This window comes from Daucus carota, chromosome 9 (assembly GCF_001625215.2).
Source record: "Daucus carota subsp. sativus chromosome 9, DH1 v3.0, whole genome shotgun sequence".
NCBI lineage: Eukaryota > Viridiplantae > Streptophyta > Magnoliopsida > Apiales > Apiaceae > Daucus > Daucus carota.
This window is the reverse complement of record NC_030389.2, coordinates 37,427,272-37,448,875: the sequence shown is the minus strand read 5'-3', so window position 1 is coordinate 37,448,875 and position 21,604 is coordinate 37,427,272. Positions and strand designations below refer to the sequence as shown.

Sequence of the window (21,604 nt, the reverse complement as noted above, 5' to 3'; positions counted from 1 at the left end):
AAAAATGTTTAAATAATAAAATCATATTTTTAGGAGCCTCCAAGTACGTTTTAAAAAAGTAATGTAAAGAATTTATTGGGACTGTTTTGATTGTTTTTAGATTTATGTATAACAGATGTTTGTCACAAAATCTCTGTTATCAAACTCAATGAATATCATAATGGATCTTAGGTTAGGTAAGGGCCGAATATTATGAGAATCATTTTTCGTTGGAGATATGTAACATATATTTAGCATGTAGTACGGAGCTGATATTTAAAAAAATAGTGATATTCATATAGTTTTTTTTTTGGATATAGTCATTTCTAGAAAATAAACTTCTTTCAAATGCAAGATGAGTTCTTTTAAATTCCATAACTATGTTGAACCTGCTAAGAATCTAATTATTGGGCAAATTACAATAATGAAAAAATATAGTGTACGTATTAAAATGGGGATTAAAGTGGGCAGCTCAACATGTGTTGAGATCATGAGGTGGGGTGGGATTGTTGTTTGTACAGTGACACAATCTTAAGCTTGCAGTTAGATTGTACATCTTGGTACTCTTTTATTTTATTCGATAAGGCTGACAAAAAAATAAATTTATATTTATTCAAGATACAAATTTCTTTTTTTTTTAATTTATTTCCCAAGGGAGTTGAAATTAAAAGTTGCAAGTTCTGGTAGGGATTTCAGCAAATCAAGTGTATCATGCTATGTTCTTGGGTGTATCCCATGTTACTCCTCACATGTTCATGTCTTTGTGATGATATAAGAAGATAATTATAGTTGCAATTTACATAATCAAGAAAAGAATTACTAATCTAAGATGTTTATCTTTTTGGTAAAATAAAATTTGATTTATTTTTATAGGAATTGGCAGTTGTAAACAAGTCTTCAAGTCATGGTTTTTCATGGCTGGTGAAAAGGGAGCAGTGAGAACCTTTTACAGATATAAAAAAGTAGGAGATAATAACATCATTAATTAAGACATGTCAGTCTCCAAAACACTGGTTAATTAAATTAATGCAAGTGGGTGTTTATGTCGTGATTAATTGCTCAAATTTGGGGAGATGGTTCGTACTGTTTTGGGTATCTTTTTTTATCTTAAAGTGGTAAAATCTGGATAATAGGATTCATGAGATTCCAGTGCACATTAGCTTAATTAGAAAAGTAAATTATTGGTATATTTCAGTTATAAGTTATAACTACTTTTTCAGTCATTCCGTTAAAGATTAATGATTTGAAGTTTACATATTGATCAAATTTTAATATTATAAAACATCATATATCAAATATAATTAGAATACATAAAAATTGAGAGTAATATATAAAAAGATTCTAACGGCATTATAATAAGAAAACTAAGATTTTTAGTGTTCATATGTGTTAAAACAATTTTAAAAAATCCTGAATTTTTTATTTTCATTTTGGTTTTTGATTTTTATCACTAGCAACACTCATATGCACCAATTTGTTTAATTTAAAAAATCCTTAATTGGATCACAAATTTAGAGTTCTTATCGAATTTAGAGACCTATGTATATGAATTTTTTAATTGGATCTAATTTGTGAAAATTGGTTTCATATGAGTGTCACTCGTGATTCAAGTTTCGAGTTGACTACATAGAACCAGGGATGACGATTTCGGGTAACAGGTCGTGTTCGTATCAGCAATCGGGTCGATTTCGGGTCAAGATAAAATCACTTAAAATTGAAATTTTTTAGCAATGAAAATCTAATTTCGGGTCCATTTCGGGTCAATCGGGTGATTTTCGGCTTTTGTCTCGGTAAATTGAATTGCGAGTTTGGGTCGGGTTCGGGTCGGGTCTGATATTGACACCCCTGCTTAGAAATTTAAGTTTAAATATCACTGACACTTATTTTTGAACCGTATAAATCAAAAAGAACCATTAAAATCTTTTTGACGGAAAGATTTAGATCAGAAAACGAAAAATTCATCAAACCAATAATTTAATTTTCCCAACTTGAGAACACATGATCAAAATTGTCTCCTATATTCAGGTTAAAACTAACGATGTCAAGAGACTCGTTAAGACGCAAGTTGCAAAAGGTAGGAACATGTCGAATGCAATGTTTATTGCAAATTGATTGATCGTGATAAACCAACCTCGACACTGAATTATCCTCACACACAAACACACACAGTGAGTGTGAATTATTTATTATTATCCACTTGATCCTGAGGTAAAAGCAAGAGACACAGAAATCAGTTGGCGATAGACCTTGTATTATTACACAGTCTGACCCTCATGTGAAAGTGAGATCGACCAATCATAACAACTTTAGTGTTTTTTCATTTTCCACATGATCATTTATTTAAACACTTGCTTTTATTTATGAACGAATCATTTATTTCATTTTTTTAAAACCGACACAAGTGTATACTGTCCTGATGGATTATCATAACGAACTGTACTTTACTAGAAAGTGAGACAGTTACTTATTATTCTAATTCGTTAATTAATATAATAGATCGACTAGGAAGAGGGAATTCGTTAATTAATATAATACTCCCTCCGTCCCGGCCAATTCATTACGTTTGGTTTGGGCACGGAGGTTAAGAAATATGTATAAAGTAATGAAAAAGAGAAAGAAAAGTAGGTGAAGTGGTGGGACCTATTAATTTTTAATGTATAAAAGGGAGATAGTGGAGTAAAAGTAGTGTGAAAAGGAAGTAAAAGTAGTGTGAAAAGGAAGGAAAAGTTGGGTAGTGGTGGGACCCATCGACTATTTATGGTAAGTTTTGAAATGTAAAGAATTGGATGGGATATCCCAAAAAGGAAACTGTAAAGAACCTGGTGGGACGGAGGGAGTAGATCGACTAGGAAGAGGGGAAGCACCTCGTTATTACAATTAAAAATTGCGAGCTCGCAAGTGTAGTGGAATATGCTTTACTATACTTATATATAGCCTGCGTAGTATCGTAAAAAGCGTAAATCAGATTTAATTGATAAAAACATAAAATAAGTATTAATCGAAAATTGATCGAATGATTATTTGAATAACAGAAATTTTAATCAATGTCTAATCATGATTAGTCACCAATATTTAGAATATTAATAACCATAAGATTTTTAAATGTCTGTCTATTTTCCTTGTAAACCATCAAGTAATTTGAATATTAAAATTTTGAATTCATATAACATGAATCAATTTCGACCTGATTTTATATTATGTTACTCCTTCCGTTTTAATTTACATATCCATTTTTGGAAAAAAAAAATTTGTTTCAAATTAGTTGTCCACTTCAACTTTCAATGCAAAATCATATTTCCAAAGTTAATTCTACTCCACATATGTCTTATTTATATTTCCTAGATCAACCTCATACCACATGTTATGGTCATTTAATGCAACTGATTCGTAAACAATCATTTTTTTAAACTGTATGATTTTTTTAAAGTAGACATGTAATTTGAAACGGAGAGAGTATTTATCAAATATGTTATTGATAATTTTTATGCATGTTTGGGACAGTGTGTGCACATAACGTAAAGGAGTGTAAAATAATTGTAAAAGATGGTATAATAGATTATAGTATTAATGGGTGAGATAATGAAAGAGGAGACATTAGGGGAGGCATGCCACATTTTATTGAATGGACATATATACTTCCCTCCCATTGCCTCTGCCAATTTTGCTTTCTATATAAGCATGTGAATTTGCACATGTTCAAAGTCAGCTCTGTTCACTCCCCAACTATTTATCTCTCTCTTTTTTGTTTTTCCTTTTTATGATCTGCAAGTGTCATGTTTAAGTCACTTAAAAAAGTGGTTAACTGTAAACATGGATTAGTACTAGTTAATTAGGTCATGGGGACTTTGACCCGAAGTAGTTCTCAAAATATTCCACACCAAGTGTCATGTTACATTCATGTATCTTCCAAACAAATTTGAACCTAATCAGTGTTTAATATAAATGTCCAAAGTTAAAATTTTTATATATTTTTGATCTATAATAAATTTCAAAATGTTCATATCAATATCGAAGTATCGAGTATCGATGTCGGATACTCAAAACAATATGGAGAGTCCGAATAGTATACAGGTACCTAGTCATTAATTAATGAGTTAATCAAGTATTTGAACCTCCGTGTAAGTTATAACAGTTCGGAACGATCACACTTATTTTTGGAGCTCTTTTAATTCATTCATTTCAAATTACATTAAGTGGACAGATATCTTAAAATAATTTTTTTTAAATGGATATGTATTTTAATACGGAGGAAATGGTATATATATGAATTTGTATTAACACTAACTTACCAACATACCAAAAACTTCGGATTCTAACCAGACGAAAGATGGAACAGAAAAGTAGGCACATATTTTGTTTTCCTTGACACCCACTTGGCCACTAAAAAAGTCGAAATCAAGCAAAAGACCATAAAAAAAAGGCCTATTCTGTCGCTTTTTCGATATTGTATGGTCGTGAATCTTTCAGTTTTTCTTTGTTGACATTTAGGTTCTTTTTGCCATGGAAAATGTGGGTTAGTTTCGGATTGGTAACTGGTAAGCGAAATGTGAGAGGGGATGAGGATGAACGTAGAATTAGTAGATAGATGACATGTTTCTTCTAAGAAAAACGGTTAAGTTTAAATCTTATTGTATTATATTAATCTTAACGGTATTTTGTCACTGTTTGTCGGTGTATGTTCGGTCAATTTAATTATACCTCAATAAAAGAAAAAGGGTCCGGGAAAAATTTATACATGAGTAATTCATTATGAACTAAACAAAATCATTTGAATTATTCGACAATCAGTACAACAAGTTCGACAGATATCAGTTTTAAAATATTGTCAATCAGTATGATAAGTTCGACAAATTTTAAATACTCTCTCCGTCCCACCAGATTCTTTACGGTTTCCTTTTTGGGATATTCAATCCAATTATTTATATTTCAAAACTTATCAAAAATAGTCAATGAGTCTTACCAATTTTCAACTTTTTTTTTCACACTATTTTTACTTCTTTTCACACTACTTTTACTCCACTATCTCTATTTTATACATTAAAAATGAAAAGGTCCAATCACTTCACCCACTTTTCTTTCTCATTTCCACTACTTTATACATATTTCTTAACCTCCGTGCTCGAATTAAACGTAAATAATTGGCAGGAACAGAAGGAATAATATTTTATATGTCCAATTTAACTAATCAAACCAATACTGTTAAAATGATCTAAAAAACCAAAACTTTTTATAAACTAAACAAAATCATTTGAATTATTCCAATAGAATCCGAAAGAACCTTATACAATCTTTTCCGGTATACGGAAGATATGTAAATATCACAAGCATGGAATAGAGCCATAGGCTATGGTCAAGAAATTGTATTCGAGATCCTCGCTGATATCTTACGTACCTTAAAACACCAACTAAAAGCACTAATATATTGTGACTCGCCAGTTGTGTGTATTTGCATCTTAATTAGTGTCCTAAGACAACTTAAACGGTATAGTTAACTCCGGCAATTAAAAACAAGAGAAAGAGAAAACGGGGTGAGTTGAGCGTTTAACTATACAAACTGTTGACGTCCTCCACGTTAAAGGAGATAAAGAAAAATAAAGGTTTTCACGTGTTAGGGTCGCTCCATGTGCATGGAGCCAGTCCAATTGGGTGGCCAAGCACAGAAATCCGAATTCCACATTTTATTTGATTATAATATAAATGTATATTATTAAAAATAAAAAAAAAATTAAGAAAAAAATAAAATAAGTTATAAAATTTTAATTTAAAATACGTGCCAAGCTATTCATCCCCCAAACTTGTATAACACAATGAGACGAAGAGAATATAAAGTAAATGTGTTTCACGTTAACATGTCGAGCCGAGACGTGGCAATTTCGGGTAACGGGATCGTGTTCGTGTCAGCAATTGGGTCGATTTCGGGTCAAACTAAAATCACTTAAAATTGAATAAAACTGAAAATTGAAGTTATTAGAAATGAAATTCTAATTTCGGGTCAATCGGGTGATTTTCGAGTCACTTTCGGGTTTCTGTCTTAGTAAATCGGATTTCGAGTTAGGTCGGGTTCGGGTCATGTATGAGATTGCCGAGCCAAGTCGAAACTCTAATCCAAACCAGAGGGACAGTGGGAAAATAGTGGAATACAATGTTGGGGCCTTGGGGGTGGTAATATTTTTTTTACGGTGGTAACCTTTATATTATTAGAGTCATGTAGATAACAAAAAGAACCATAACCCATGAAAGCTCATCTCACGGATCTTGCCTTTTTTCTGACCCAAACACATGCCACAACATTTTCTGTCTACCCCTCCACTTTAATATTATTCTACTATCAAATTTCACAAGTGAGGCTGTGTATATATACCTAAGCTGTACTTTGAGGAACCAAGAAGGAAGCACAACCAGTCTTATTTTAAAACTCTGTACTTTCTATATCTATTGCCAGAAGAATGACTTCTTCTCCTTCCAATACTTCTTGGGTAAGAACAATCAAATCTCCATTTCGAAAAGCTCGTACCTTTTTCAATAACAGTCACAGCCACCAGGGCTCCGTAGCTGCTGCCACCACCAGAGCTCATCGACGCAGCAAATCCCGCCACCCTGAAGGTATTTTACATGACAGTACATAAGTTATTACAAGTATAAGAGTAGTTCTATATAGGATGAGTGTCTAAATATTTATTCCGGTAAATGAACAATTAAGTAATGGTGCAGGGCATGATGATGAAGATAAGAAGATGGTAGACCTTCAACTTGAAGGAGAAGTGATGGCATGCACTTATGAGGATGTTCAAGTCATGTGGTCCATTTTAGATAAATCCAACAATAAGCCAAGATCATCACTCTGCAATGTCAATTCTTGACCCATCTACCACCAGAAACATCGACTCAAGAATAATCTCCTACCTCGTTCTTGATATCACCATATCATATAACAAAAAAAAAGTAGTTTAGTTTAGATTTTATATTACATATCATACTTGGCTGGACTACGTTTCTTCTGCTGTCGAAATTCTCAGGCATGTAGTGACAGAGCTAAACGGTCAGGTGACTAATGATGACCGGAATTCACTATGAAGACCCTCAAAAACAAGAAAAGGCCAAGGGAATGATACAGAGGGTGTATAATTATCAAAGCTGAATGATCATCTTCATCCCCAGTGCTTTGTAAATTTTTCTATATTCTGATAATTGTCATCCTCCTACCTATAGGAATCCCCATGATGAATACAAGAATCATGGTGAGATTTTTCACTTTATTAATGGATTTCTTGCTTTATTTTCTCAGCACACCATTCTTGACCCGAAAAATCAGTTTATTTCATTGATGTGGTGTGCTGATCAGTAATTTTAAATTTATCATAAGAGATCATGAAACTAGATTCCACGTACACATATAGGGAGATTTATGATCTCGTAAGATTTTCTATACATTCTACCATACCAACTGGGCAATTTTATATGTTACCACAAGGATTTTCTTCATACTAAAACTTCATAAGCTGACAGAAGGAGATCAAGAGTATCAATGGCTAGAAAGTTAAAGCAGTAGCGCTGTTCAAACGTAAACAAGTAAGAATCATGTTACAAGAAAAACAAAAGTTTTTTTCAAACAGAAAAAATTGATGCATATATCTTCACTTGAATCTTTTTGTTAGATGATTCTAGTAGCAGCAACTGTTGGGCAATAATGTGTGAACTTTTAGGGTGGAAATTTTAAGAGGTGGTGAAATTAAATATACCTAGTCCTGAAGGGAACCCTGTATAACAATTTCTGATGTGGAAGGGGCTATGTTTCAATGGATAAGGTCCCACACTAAGGCGAGGATAAGGTGATCCTCAATCTATGGAATCCAGCCTAAGATTTCTGAAAAGTTTTCATAAGCTTTGTCTCTTTCATGACAACTACTTTTTGTTTTATATGTTTATATTCAATGTTATAATTTTCTCTTAGCTGTTTTGCTTGAAGATTGTTGTGCACATCTTTCCCTCCTTAAGCAAACACAGCACTAGATCACAAGAACTATCTCTTTATTACCTATATCTGTACAAGCACACGGATTCTTGACCTTGACTCAAAGAAATTGGAAGCCATGTATGTGTAAGACTCTTGACTCGAAAATATTGGATCCCACATATGGGAACAAGAGCAGAGGGGTTAACGACAAGACCATTTAGCAATTAAGTTAAGCAGTCAAAGAACAACTGACTAAAGTTCTGTCAATAATTCTTCTTATTGGCTGATTTAAGCAAGTATCTATTTCGTTGATGTGATTTAAGAGGTCAACAAAGATAGTAGACCTAAAGCTTATGTAGATAATTAATCAGTCTAACAAAAAATTTAAGACCATAAATATATGCAAGAGAAATATTATAAACAGTCAAACACAACTACAGCTTAAATGGAAAGAGTACTAATCTGAATTAACTAAGACTTGGGCTCAGCTGGTTGTCCAGACATTAGAATTTTTGTACAATAACTATCATTCCATCAAGCATTCTTCTCTTCTCTTGCTTCAAGTGCAGCCACTTCCTCTTTTGATAGGATATCCTAAATAGGTTCATACACATCTCATTCCTTTTTCTTCCTGAAAAAGATTGTAGGCATAATAACTTTTCAGTTTGTTTAAAGATCAAGGTAGCTGATGAGGATGTTTATAACTGCGATTTTTGATCAAGTGCAAATTTTATGTTCTATAGATTACTATAAAGTTTCTCCAACTTGGTTTAATCTTGTAAGGTTGTAACCCAATCAGTGTTTATTAGGTAAATCAAAATAGATTGATGCCAAGTATTAATTGTGAATTTTATAATAGGTCACATGTGAAGGAATGAAGGATTAGAAGTGAAGAGAAACATCAAAGAGTTGCAGGATGCAAGGCATTACGGCCCTCACAAGGTGAACAAGGACCTGGGCTAAACAGATTGTCAAGGCCCGAATGGGAAGTATCATGGCCCCTAGACAATACACATGCAAAGCCAAAAGACTAGGCCAGTCAAGGTCCTGAGTTTATTGCTCAGGGTCTTGACATGGCAATATTTCTAAAAAAAATCCCGTTTTACCTCTTTAGCTTTCTTCTGCAAGAGAAAGAACTCTAGCCACATTATAACTTTGAATGTAAATTTGATTGATGTCTTTATGTGACTAAATTGATTAAATAATTAATGAAAACAACTTGAGAAAGCAGAACAAGAGTTAATATAAACGACTTTTTAGCAGAATATAGATCACTTTGGAGAGACATATACCTCTCCAAATTAATTAAACTTATATAAAACTATTTTATAGAGCTTTGAAAATTGAGAGGCACATCTAACAAATATTTACATGTAACACGGTGATTTCAGATACAAGAGTTTGGTGAATTGTCGCATAAGTAATGAGAAAGTAGGGAGCACCAAGTCTTTATTCCTGCTCTGGTTCCTGTGTTGACAAGATTTCATTTACACTCTTTCTTGATTAAATTTTAATCTCCTTCAAAAACATCTTCTGGTTTCTTAAACCCCATTCAAGTATATATAGACACTTCATGCCATTACTCTAGGAGAACAGACCAGACTAGAGAATGAAAGATACTTAGGTTGCGTTCACTTGGTGAGAATGGAATGGAAATGAATGGAATGAAAGTTATAAACAAATTTTACGGAGAAAAAAAATTGGTATAAGTGAAATAGTTGATGAACATGGAGTCTAAATTTTTTATAATGAGGATATGAGGAAAAATAATGAAGAGCTGGAATGGAGCGTTCCTTTCAAAAAATGTGGGTTCGGATTTTAGTTCAAATAGCTTGGAATGGAGTGAAAAAAGAAATGAAAATTATAAACATTTCCTCAATCTTCACCTAACCACGAGTATATATTTCTTTCCATTCTCACCTCATTTCATTCCCTCCAAGTGAACACAGCCTTATATAACTAATAGAGATTGAAGAGATTCCTCCGGTCTTAAAAGACTTTTGGATTACTTCAAAGTAGTCATCCTCTTGCACTAAACTCACTTTCCTTTATCAATACATTTTTATATTTTCTAATGATGAGTAATAACTCCTTAATCTGAGGTTCGACAGTAATCAGTTGTTTATCATGTTCTTATAATTAAATGTAAATTTTCTTCCTTTCCTATCTTGTAGTTTATCATGAAATATTATGAACAATTAGAAGAAACCCCCAACTCCAAAACAAATTTCAATAGTTACAGTGAATCAATCAAGAGAGAGTTATTATGATTCTAGTACATGACATGATAATCGTAATTCGAAATATGAAATTAAAAAACACAAACTAAGAAAACAAAAAACGTTGGAGCTATAAAAATCAGCTTTAGTTTATCATGGAAATGACTTTATTTGGGTTTAATTGCTGACTGTCATAATTTATCTTGGAACTCAGTAGAGAACTTGTTAAACACATGGACCGCTGTTTGCAAATTAGGAACTTCGTAAATTAAAATTGATTGGATATTCATTATAAGAAACTGGAGAACCCTAGTTCTATTATTATTTCTTTCTAGTTGATTATTTATTATATCAGTTCATTTAGTATAATCAGTAGTTGATACAAAACTATCACATAATTCTTTAACACACTTGTCTAGATGATTGGAGATATATATTTCCTTGTAGATTCATTCCCTTCCCTGAAGATTCCACACTTAACTTACAACTATACTATTTGGGCAAACAGAAGTACCCGACAGCTGCTATAACAATTTTATCTCAATCATAACTATAATGAAATATTCACTTCAGCAAAACCTACGGACAAGGTAATGACCAACAAATAATTTGAGACAATTTATATCATCCCCCACTGATTTTCTTATATCAGATTGCCGAACACAGTAAAGTACTAGTCTGCAAGAACTAAATAGTTAATTTCTATTCAGAAATGGCACATTGGGACAAGAAAAGAAGTCTTACCGAGTAACAGTAGATCTGAAACCAAATAACTTCATTAAATCCAATGCAGTGCCACCAGCCTTACTGAGATAAGGATAAAGCGAGAACTGTCGCCAAAATTTTAAAATAATATGTAAGAGTCATTGTATATAGGGAAAAATATTGAAAAAAGGAAGTACAGAAACTCATTCATGCTACACAATACATAATACAAACCTGGGTAGAGAATGCTCGAACCCTCTACGACCCTTTGTGCTTATTCTACTTTCCCTTGCCGAGAATACATTTTGAACTGCAATCTGAAAGCAAGAATTAGAAAGAAAAGGTAGAATAACACTAAATTATCACCATGTTCCACCTAAACAACTGTAATAACTAGCTTAAATTCAATTAATTCTGACCTTATAAATATGTTCCCAAATTGCAAAGGCTATTTCCGGCCAAAAAGAACTCTTTAGTCAAGTGTCATTTGGCAAATCTTAAGTATCTACATCAAAATCTGAGAAAGGATGGGAAAGTATAAGGAATTCAAAACATTGGACCAGCTGTAAATATAATCTGTAAGACAGGTTGGAGACATACTGAGGATACAGGCAGAAATATCACAATAAAAAGAAAAGCTTCAACACAAAATTGCAATAGGCATGTGCCTGATGCAAAGATTTACATGAGGAACAGAAGAATAATATAACGACATTACCAACAGAGTTGATGGTGAGCTGATGAGGGAGGATGGGGTCATTTGACTCTTTTAACTAGAATCAATAATGGAACCAAAGAAATAGGAAATTGATCTAAACAACAAACAAATATCACTTTTTCTATAAAAGTGTATCTTTCTGAGATTCGAAGAGACAGAGATTACAATAACAAAAAAAAAGGTAAAAAATATATTAGAAGTTTTAACTTAATGTAATCGAACTGACATTTAAAAATTAATAAGTCGACTTAAATTAATAAGTAGAGCATACGGAAGATGCAAAATATACATTGGGTAAATTCATATGTTGTTTTCATTCAAACCATTTGCTACAGATTTAATAAGACCAAACCAAACATACTCAGTATATCCCGCTTAGAGCAGGGTTTGAGGAGGGTAAAACCATTCAAGGAAACCACAAAGGAACTATTAATACTTGTTACCAGTAACACACAAACGGTGCTCCTATCTGGGACCAGGAAGAACACTATATAGCCACAATCACTATAAACAAAGATACATGCCACAATGAAAAGGAAAATCATTTTAATGGACTTACTCCAACTTCAGGATCATCAATACCCACATCTTTGCAAAAGCTTCTCGCAAATTCTTCAGGGTCACTCTCGAAGTTGTTCAAATCCTGAGATCTATAAGAAATCAATCCTTGTTGCACTAAACAGATGCAAGATGAATTGAAACCAGAAGCATAGAAGGCATAGCCATATACAGTATAGACAGACAATAATTAATAATTTAAACGTACCCAGAAGAACTAATCTTTTATTATCATATGATTCACTTAAGACTGCGTTTGGGAACATGTATTTCATTTCAAATTTTGGATTTCAAATGACATGATTTGAGGTGTTATTTCAAATTCTCAGTTTTATACTAGTATCTGAATGTCCTCGATTTCAAATGAAATTCAAATCCAACTTTTTTTGTGTATCCAAACATGTCATTTGATCAAATCCAGGATTTCAAATGAAATATATGTTCCCAAACAGGCCATAAAGGTCAATCTGCCGTATGAAGGGGATATAAAGCAAGTGGCCCCCTAATTATTTCAAATGGAAAAGTCAGGCATAAGAAAGACATGCCAAAACCGAGGCCAACCTTGACAAGAACAATTTTTTCACCAGTATACATATCTTGCCCTTCATATGATTCCGTCAGCTGTGAATGCAGAATTAAAATTCTATGTTAGCAGCAAAATATGATTTGTTTTTTTTGTCAGAAGCAGCAAATATGATTAGAATGATTAAGTTGAGATAAAAGTAACAAAGGATTTAGCTCACATAGTATATCTTATAAATAACAGTACTGCCCATGCCCATACTCAGGTCTCCTTTGGTTCCAGTTTCCATGATAGAAGACTAATGTGAAACAAGTTTGTTTCTAGTAACTTACTATGCAATTACACTTTTCAAGGATACAAATATGTATAGTTAACAATAATTGTGAGTTGTTCCATAAGAATGAAAACAATCTTCATTCATAAATATCTTAACTAGGACCTAAGACAAGGTAGGCCAGCAACTTCTGGTTTTCTGACGCGAGTTGCATTTACACCATAAATTGCACTTCCCCCCCACCCTTTTAACTTCATTAAACCGAAAACTGAAAGATATACCTACTTTTCATTAAAGTTGTCCTTACACAGTCAAAATACGCCAAAACAAATTATCTAGGCAGTCTATTACAGAATTGGTGTGAATTTTAGAAGGTCTAGCTATGTCAGGAACACATTATAATAATTAAATCAAAACATGATTTGACTACTACCAAAGGGAGCAGCGAACAGTATCAAGCTGCAAAGTCAATGATATTATTATTACCTCATATGCACCTTCATTGGTTAATGCCATTTATTCAAATTATAGAGATGCTCTTAATAATAATCTAAAATTAACTATAAAAGAAACTAATGAAGTCTATATAGCAGTAGAAACCAGTTGACATATGAGCACCTTTAAGAAAGGTGGCTTAATTGAATAGATTGAGCAATCTGTGTTGCAAATGCTGGTGGAAGCTTTAAGTCTTTTACAGTTCTTTTTGCAAACGCCACCACCTCTGAATCCGTATCTATGTAAGATAAAAGATATTTTAGTGAGACATAGGTCACATAATAAACAAGTAAATGTATTCATACAACACCAATGCAAACAATATGATGTTCTATGCTGGTAAAGCAATGTAGGCATTATCAATATCAAGAACCAGCTTCATTAAAATAATTGTTAAAAAAGGAAGATACTAGCAATAGAAAGGTGACTGGCCTAATGATAGGCATCTCATATTGTACAACAGAAGCATGAAAAGTTTTAATACACAACGTAAGTGAATTTATAAACTAGCACCTGAACCTTTTGTAATCTATGCTGAATTGGTAGAAGGATCAATAAACAGAAAAGGGGTATCCTAATATATTCTATGCCCCCCTGATAATATTTTAATTGAAAAATTCTGTAAATTGTATTGAGTATTTCTCAGAGTCACGAGTAATGAAAGATGTGGACACAGCTTTTATTAAGATTATATCAGTTATTTGCATTAGATGTTTTTCGAAGGTTACATAGTTTTTCTAAAGTATACCCTTGAACTTGTCAAGGGGAAAGGTTTCAGTAATTTTCAATTACTTCATGCCAGAAGAACCCAGGAAGAGTAGAAGTTAAACGAGAACAAAGAAACATTCATTTTCAATTCTGTTGCACAATAAACTTTACATTTTCAATTCTGATGTATTATCAATTTATCCAGTATCAATACTGTAATCTATCAGTATGCAACATTGACTTATGATACATACATAGTTTCCATCTAATAGATAACGCGGCAAACAAACGAATTATAAACCGACATTCATAAAGATTATCTATTGTAGCATTTGCTTTTTCTACCATACATTTCTGCCAGTAATGTCTCATGAAACCCGCAACACCTCTTTGATACTAAACATTAGCCAATATGGCATGTTTCACATTTCCTATTTGTTGGTCATAGTAATTTGATTATGTATACTTAAATAAACAACCCCATCAGCCAAAATCATGCAGATAGTAAAGTATTGCCACAATGCTGAAAAACAGATAATTTAATTTCTTTAAGCAAATCTTGGAATGTGAGCAGTTCTTATAGTACCATATTAATCATCCAAAAAATCAAATAATTATACAGATAAGGAGGGAGAGAGAGAGAGAGAGAGGGAGGGAGGGAGAGGGAGAGGGAGAGAGATAGAGGGGGAGAGAGAGAGAGAGACCAGAAGGGTTGCAAGTAAAAGCATCTCTGAATCTTTGACCATCAATTTCAATATCAAGACGAACTGGAACAAAATTATCAGCAGTTGGGCTGCAATATCAAATACCCACAAATTATCCTCGAAAGAAATAATATAGTGTAAGAAGACAGAAAGGAGACTTGCATTCTGAACTTGACTGGGTTTCTTGAAACACTCCATATTCCGTGAGATTTCATCGTTGTTCTAGTTTGGATCCCCGGCGGCAGGGTCTCTCTGATCAATTACTCCCCTCTCTCTGTCACATAACGCATTTTAATGTTTGTAAATATTATTTTTCATTTTATTTTATTTAGAAGTATAAATCCGAGCACGATTGAATAGCTCAAATGGTTAAGGGTTTATTCTCTGTTGGCCCAGGTTCTGGGTTCGACTCTGGCTCAACTCGATTATCAACAGATACTCAAATTGTAAAATGCATGCAATACAGATTCACTATTCTGGAACCGCGACAAAACAACATTCATTTTTAGGTGAATATTTATTTGTTAATATATTTATTTACTTAAAAACAAGTTTGTATTTTGCAATGGTTATAGAGGAGGGTATCCGTTCAAATATTCATACAAATCTTTTTTTTTTTTGAAATGAATATTTATGCGAATCTTAATCATATCCTTTGTTTTGTTTCACATGTTTGTACTTTGTAGTATGATCGTAGAATTCAGAAATCACAACTACTTTTGTTGGATATAAAAATGGTATGATTTTTTTGGCCGGCTTGCCCGTACACTAACGAATATTATTTTTAAAAATTTATTTTTTTAATACAAATATAACATTAATATTTTTATTCACAAAAAAGAATATGAAAAATTATAGTTACCTCAAAAATATTTTTAATTTTTTTCCACATCATAATAAATAATGTTTGTTAGTGCCACAAATAACAAAAGAATTTACGTGTAACCAAAAATCACAGATTTAGAATCAATCGTTTGTTTATAAGAGTATTCGAAAATAAAATTTCAAATATAATCAGGTAGGTAACATAAATCATAAAATAAATAAACATCATCCACCCTCCCATAGTCCCATTTATTGAACCAGATATATCATACCACAAAATATCCTCCGAAATCAAAACAGAAAAAAAAGAGTAACGGCTAAACGAAGATGAACGTGTCCAATCCAAGACCAATATATGAATGCCCAAACAAGCCCTACACAAAAGTGCAGCCCTCCACCCACATTACTCTGCAGTACAAAACCCACCAGCCCCCCTTCTCATATATCTCTTCATCACCTCTTTCTCCTCATAATATCTCCCATATAAATCCACTCCTCATTCTCTCCAACCCCCACAAACACTAGACCTCTCAGCAGCTAGCTGTGATGGACCCCTCAGCCGCGGCCTCGTCGTCGACATCGGGTGCATCGAAGGCCAACTATGATCTGCATGGTGGTGGCACTGGCGGCTCTTCTAACTCGGCTTCGTCTTCTTGGAAGAATAGTAATGCTGGCGCAGCTCATTTCCCTCTGCCTCTGCATAGCAAGGGTAAACTTGGTAATGTGCAGTTTTTTTTACGTATGGGACATGCATTTGGTTCTTGTGGCTCATGTTCATGCACGTACTTTGGAATACTTGTGTCTGAAAATTTTTAGCACCTCATTTTTGGCTTTCTAGAAGACTAGGACCTTGCTGAAAAATAGTAAATGCATTGTGAAATTTGTTAACTGACCGATTTTTACTAAAATCTCGAGGTGTTAGGAGGAGTGTTATCCGCCCTCGAAAACCCAATTTTGGGTCGAATAGCTTGTTAATTAAGTGAGCAATTCTACTAAATTCTCGAGGTGTTAGGAGGAGGGCTTATCAGGATCACATTATATTCTAATAGAAATTACATGTCTCTGTCATAATTGAACTGTGTATGAAAGAAGAGAGGACTTGTTACTCTAAAAGTGACATATTTTTTGCTATTGAGATCTTCAGGATTTGATTGTGGGATAACATTTAATAGGCACTATATAAACAAATTTAGGCTAGAATGATAAGGGAAATATATTTTGTTAAGTGGATCAATTAACAGGTAGTATTGTGAAATTTGTTATATATATTTATGTTTTAAGTTGATTAACTGAGGTAATATATTCATGTAAAATAGTTACCTTTCTGTGCCTAAATCTAATCAATACAAGATTTTGCTTGATTATAAATATGTATAAATTAGAAGAAAGCGATGAAGATATGTTTACAGTTCCTGACATTGAAGCTCCAGAAGTGGCAGCTGCAAAAATGGAACAGAAGGACTTCAATACCGAAAACAAGAGCAATGTTGCTGGCAGTGGTAATAATAATAAAGATGATCAGCAGACTACTGGAAAACGCAGAAGGGGTCGTAACCCCGTCGATAGAGAGCACAGAAGACTTAAGAGGTGCATACCTCATTCACTTATAGTACTTATTAGTAGCACATAAGTATTATGTCTCTGTGTTTTAACCACTACTCCTAATATAGTACCTTTGATAAGAGAGTTCTTAAGTGAACAAAGTGTCAAACTTCACTTAATTCGTCGTTTTTGAGAGTAAGCGAACATATTGACACATAAACAAGAAACACATGTTAAGTTCTTGAATTTCTGAAATATAATTAGGAGTACTGTGTAAGAGTAATTAACTGAATACTTATCTCAATCAATTGTGCATGACGAAAGGTTGCTGAGGAACAGAGTGTCAGCTCAACAAGCCCGAGAAAGGAAGAAGGTGTATGTTAGTGATCTTGAGTCTAGAGCTACTGAGTTGCAGGACAGAAACTCTAAGCTTGAAGAGAAGATCTCAACTCTCATAAACGAAAATACAATGCTCAGAAAGGTACTCAATTTTACATCCCTATCTTAATTCACATCAGAAAAGAGACTTGCAAGTCTGCAGTAATACGATTAATGAAATGCATAATTAACAAGAGCCTTTTTTATGTTTAATCTCTTACAGGTGCTCCTGAACACTCGGCCTAAAACTGATGAAAGTAGTTAAGCGAGCCTAGTAGTTAACAAATTATTAGTATATAGATACACATGATGCATATGATTTGGCCTTTCGAGGTGTTATATTATTAGCTGCACAATGTCATTAAGATCCTTAGATGGTAGCTAAGCAGCCTTTATTGGTTATTTTCTTGATCTAAGACTACTTGTAATTGAGTTCTTGTATAACTTGAGCCTACTATATATAACATATTCATCATTTGATCTTGATTACTTGTGTAATTGAAGGTATGTAAAATGGCCATATATCAGTTGCAGACAGATGTTTATTGATAATCTCTTCATAGATGTAACCGTGTGATTTCATACAAGAGTGCTTTATTTCATACATACATTGTTCATTGTACAAGTTTGTCAGGGTTATGAGTAATGAATTGTGAAAATGTGGCTGAAGTGGTTGGATGTCTTGTTATTTCTATTTTTTACACCTAGGTCGCGGAGCCTCTGAATCCAGTTAGTCCTGTATACCTCCATCGACTAGGTTCCCTGACAAATTTTGTATCACGAGCAGTAGCCAATTTATACTAGAAGTGTGAGTGAGAAAGCAGGAAGCGCGAGGGTTCTAACATAGTTGAATGAGATGTTCAATTATTTAACATCCTCCGAGTAGGATATTAGACTGGTGTATCTGGCATCTCAGGCAATTGACCATCGTCCTCAGCCACAAGTTGAGGCGTTGTAAATTGATCATATTGCTGAACTACCAGCACTGAGGTGGTGGTGGAGGAAAATCCAGGAGAAGCCATGAAGCTCCCAATTGGTCCAAGTTCTGGACAGTCACTGGATTTGACTAACTTATTAGGTAGATCTAGTGGGAGTCTTCCGACTAGCAACAAATTGTACGTGTTCATATCTTTTAAAGCGGTGATTATATCTTCTTTACTTGCTACCATCTTCTCTTCATACACAGTAGCCGCGTTCCTGGTTTTGACCTCAGAGAGGAGATCATCAGTGCTCTCAATAGTGTTGCTGTCAGATTTTGGAGTTGGATGCTTAGACCCGCCATCGTCTAATCCACAGACTTTCCTCATTGTTGTTTCTGGTGAAGTCACAAACCTTACAATTGTGAGTGAAATCCCCGGATGCTCAGCCATCCTTGCACCATAAGCAAGTGCCTCATTATCATCTTTACCCCCGAAAAATGGTACCCCAATTGTGAAGGAGATATCACTAGCTGTGACTTGAGTTGTGCCTCCTAATCCTCTGTCAACTAAAATGCCAACTGAACAAGGAGCACGACGAAGGACTCTTTGATTTACTTGATGTAACGAGTGGCCTAGCGACTCCATCACACCATCGACACGTTGGTGTTTATGGAATGGGAGTATAATCATTGCAGCCCGCTTCTGTGAAGCACTTGCGCAGATGTCCTCATCAATGTTGTAAAGTTCTGAAATGGCTGTCATAGGGCGGACAACGACACTGCTGAGTTGGCGGTAGGTCTCAAAGGCAATGACCATTGTATCTTTTTCATCAGCCTTCTTGTTCCAGGTGGGAAGACCATTATTTCTTGCCTTATGGACCATTGAGATGGCTGAGGACCGTTCTGATAATTCCATTAGGTGCATAGCATATACACAAAGACGCCCCTTACGCCTAGTCCCGCGAGAAGACTCAATCAGATTTATGATAGTGGGAATGTTCCGGCTACTGTGGAAGCAGGTTAACACGCGGAGTTCTGTGTCAAGATTCTTCCTTTGAATGGTCCTGTCCTTGTATGGTGCTATCTTTCTAGCTGGATGATACACAGCCATCACAATCGGAGTCGTTATGAAGGTAGTAAACAGGGCCATAAGGACTAAAACTGCAAATGTTTCATCATTCAGCACCTGCAATCATAACACAAATGCTTAATACAAAAGAATGGCAGCATCATTTCAAGAGGGCTAATTAATAAGTGTATGTACCTTTCGATCCTTTCCAATGTTGAGAACAATCAACTCAACCAATCCCTTTGTGTTCATGAGGAATCCGACTGCAAGGGCCTCGCGAAAGGGCACCTTGAAGGCAAGTGACACTGCTACTGTCCCAACAATCTTGCCGAAACAAGCAGTAAAGATAACAAGGACTAGCATCGCCCATGACGTTCCTCCACTTATCGTCGCCACATTTGTTTTCAAGCCACTTGACACGAAATACAGTGGAAGCAGAAGGCTGGCTACAATGTCCTCAATCTTCTCTATCAGAACCCCTGCAAAAGGACCATCTTTCGGGACCACAATTCCAACCACGAAAGCCCCAAATAATGCATGAATTCCTATGGTATCTGTCGCAAAGCTACAGGCCAAAACTACCACCAATGTCATGCATATATACAACTCCTTCACTGGCTCCCCCTCCAAACTTCGACGACAAATGAAACTAAAGAAAGGCGTTAAGATCACAAACGCGCCCACCACGAATGCAACGCCACAGAGCAAAACCCAAAGAGCTATTATAGGAGATCCATCTCCAGACAATGCTATAGCCAATGCCAGCAGAATCCAGGCAGCAACATCATTAACTGCTGCAGCTGACATTGCAATCCGTCCGACATCAGTTGTCAACAATTTTAGCTCAGCTAAAATTCGAGCAAGAACAGGAAAGGCTGTGATTGACAAAGACACCCCTATGAAGACAAGAAAAGGAGCATGTTTGGCTCCTTCAGATATGTTGGAACGTAGAATGAATGAGGTACCAATGCCGATGACAAAAGGGAGGCCTATCCCTGCCATGGCAATGGCCAAGGCCTTGCTGCCTGTTCGACGAACTTGACGCATGTCAAGCTCAAGGCCAACAAGAAACAGGAAGAATAGGAGGCCTAAGTTGGCTAGAGTGTCTAGAACTGTTAAGCTCTTTTTCGGGAAAACTCTGTCTAGAAATTTTTCGCTTCTCCCTGCTGCAGATGGACCAAGTAGTATACCTCCCTGCAATCAGTTTCAATTTTGTTAGAAATTAAATTGAGAGAAACAGATACATCGCAATTAGTACTTACTAATGATATTAGTGTAAGGTAAACAAATTGAATAACTCACAATAATCTCTGCGACGACTCTAGGTTGTCTGAGAGGCCTTAACATCACAGCAAGCACCCTCGTAAATATGACTACCAGACATATCTGCAGAATTGCAAGGGGAAGAGCGTAATCAAGTGGATTCTCATCTTGGAACGCTCCGTTAGATGTGGCAGCCATAGGCTTGTAACATTTCCCTGAGGTATCTCCACCGCCCCCCATTGTCCCAAAAAATAAGTCCTCGTCCCCTATGTTCCTCGTCTAAAAGTATACGCTCAACCGAAAAGATGATCAGAAACAGATAGGTGATCTCATTCTTGTGTGTTTGTTTTGCATTCTTGTTTATGTAGAATCTGACAGTCAAAAACAGAAAAATGGTTTCTTCGCTTCGTGTTTATGTATTGCACTCTTGTTTATGCACATTTTGACAGAGCAAAAGAATAATCAGACATCAAGACTCTCTAAACTTTGCTAATTATAGAAAGGGTTAGTTGTCAGAACACAAATATGTTTGTATTATAAATCGAACACGACAGAGTGTATTGGATGTCACTCCTGTGTATTCGTGTTGCAAGAATACAGTCCATGCAAAATTGGCCTGGTTATATATAGTCATGTTCCAATTCTCTCTCTTTAGCTCCATGAATTTCTCATACTAATGGTCAACCAGCTGGTAAGCCTATGAACACAGTCAAGCATAATGACTATATGTATCACTTGAAATTCTTCTCAAATTTACACTATTTTTAGAAA

The 21,604-nt window shown here is 34.7% G+C and overlaps 3 protein-coding genes across 20 annotated transcripts; 1 reads left to right on the top strand and 2 right to left on the bottom strand.

The window, feature by feature from the left end:
* Nucleotides 1-5,862: 5,862 nt before the first annotated feature.
* Nucleotides 5,863-15,137, bottom strand: LOC108201557 (chromatin structure-remodeling complex protein BSH). Of its 11 annotated transcripts, XR_010287791.1 has the most exons (9): nt 14,838-15,128; nt 13,549-13,663; nt 12,695-12,754; nt 12,135-12,218; nt 11,277-11,374; nt 11,092-11,174; nt 10,897-10,982; nt 6,723-8,564; nt 5,864-6,576 (listed from the first exon to the last, which is right to left on the bottom strand). XR_010287791.1 is itself a non-coding variant. In XM_064084954.1 (7 exons), exons 3-6 carry the CDS (start codon nt 12,725-12,727, stop codon nt 10,931-10,933), a joined length of 252 nt encoding a protein of 83 aa, XP_063941024.1. In that variant the 5' UTR covers nt 12,728-12,754; nt 13,549-13,663; nt 14,838-15,137; the 3' UTR covers nt 8,047-8,564; nt 10,897-10,930. The 11 variants fall into 11 exon arrangements, 1 of the variants encoding a protein (XP_063941024.1); XR_010287799.1 differs by lacking the exon at nt 11,277-11,374 and having other exon boundaries at nt 5,863-6,576; nt 11,092-11,167; nt 14,838-15,129; XR_010287792.1 differs by lacking the exons at nt 12,695-12,754; nt 13,549-13,663; nt 14,838-15,128 and adding an exon at nt 12,342-12,413 and having other exon boundaries at nt 5,866-6,576.
* Nucleotides 15,138-15,996: 859 nt separating this feature from the next.
* On the top strand, nt 15,997-18,068 carry LOC108201915 (transcription factor HY5-like). 8 transcript variants are annotated; one of them, XM_017370257.2, is made up of 4 exons: nt 15,997-16,371; nt 17,093-17,249; nt 17,529-17,685; nt 17,806-18,068. In XM_017370257.2, exons 1-4 carry the CDS (start codon nt 16,209-16,211, stop codon nt 17,845-17,847), a joined length of 519 nt encoding a protein of 172 aa, XP_017225746.1. In that variant the 5' UTR covers nt 15,997-16,208; the 3' UTR covers nt 17,848-18,068. The 8 variants fall into 8 exon arrangements, with proteins under 8 accessions (XP_017225746.1, XP_063940200.1, XP_063940198.1 ...); XM_064084130.1 differs by having other exon boundaries at nt 15,998-16,371; nt 17,072-17,249; XM_064084128.1 differs by having other exon boundaries at nt 15,998-16,371; nt 17,048-17,249.
* A 12-nt stretch (nt 18,069-18,080) lies between these two features.
* On the bottom strand, nt 18,081-21,343 carry LOC108201556 (cation/H(+) antiporter 19). Its single transcript, XM_017369847.2, has 3 exons — nt 20,873-21,343; nt 19,766-20,764; nt 18,081-19,687 (listed from the first exon to the last, which is right to left on the bottom strand). The coding sequence occupies exons 1-3, from the start codon at nt 21,071-21,073 to the stop codon at nt 18,473-18,475; spliced, it is 2,415 nt and encodes an 804-aa protein (XP_017225336.2). The 5' UTR covers nt 21,074-21,343; the 3' UTR covers nt 18,081-18,472.
* Nucleotides 21,344-21,604: the final 261 nt, after the last annotated feature.

Excerpts from the sequence above, each read along its gene's own strand:
- LOC108201557 (XM_064084954.1), bottom strand. The coding sequence starts at position 12,727 with ATGTATACTGGTGAAAAAATTGTTCTTGTCAAG. Across the intron at positions 12,219-12,694 it reads AAAAAATTGTTCTTGTCAAG|GATTTGAACAACTTCGAGAG; the intron begins GTTGGCCTCGGT and ends TATAGATCTCAG. Across the intron at positions 10,983-11,091 it reads TTCGAGCATTCTCTACCCAG|TTCTCGCTTTATCCTTATCT; the intron begins GTTTGTATTATG and ends TTTTGGCGACAG.
- LOC108201915 (XM_017370253.2), top strand. The coding sequence starts at position 16,209 with ATGGACCCCTCAGCCGCGGCCTCGTCGTCGACATCGGGTGCATCGAAG. Across the intron at positions 16,381-17,044 it reads GCATAGCAAGGGTAAACTTG|AAGAAAGCGATGAAGATATG; the intron begins GTAATGTGCAGT and ends TGTATAAATTAG. Across the intron at positions 17,686-17,805 it reads AAAATACAATGCTCAGAAAG|GTGCTCCTGAACACTCGGCC; the intron begins GTACTCAATTTT and ends AATCTCTTACAG.
- LOC108201556 (XM_017369847.2), bottom strand. The coding sequence starts at position 21,073 with ATGGGGGGCGGTGGAGATACCTCAGGGAAATGTTACAAGCCTATGGCT. Across the intron at positions 20,765-20,872 it reads GAGTCGTCGCAGAGATTATT|GGAGGTATACTACTTGGTCC; the intron begins GTGAGTTATTCA and ends AACTGATTGCAG. Across the intron at positions 19,688-19,765 it reads ACATTGGAAAGGATCGAAAG|GTGCTGAATGATGAAACATT; the intron begins GTACATACACTT and ends TTATGATTGCAG.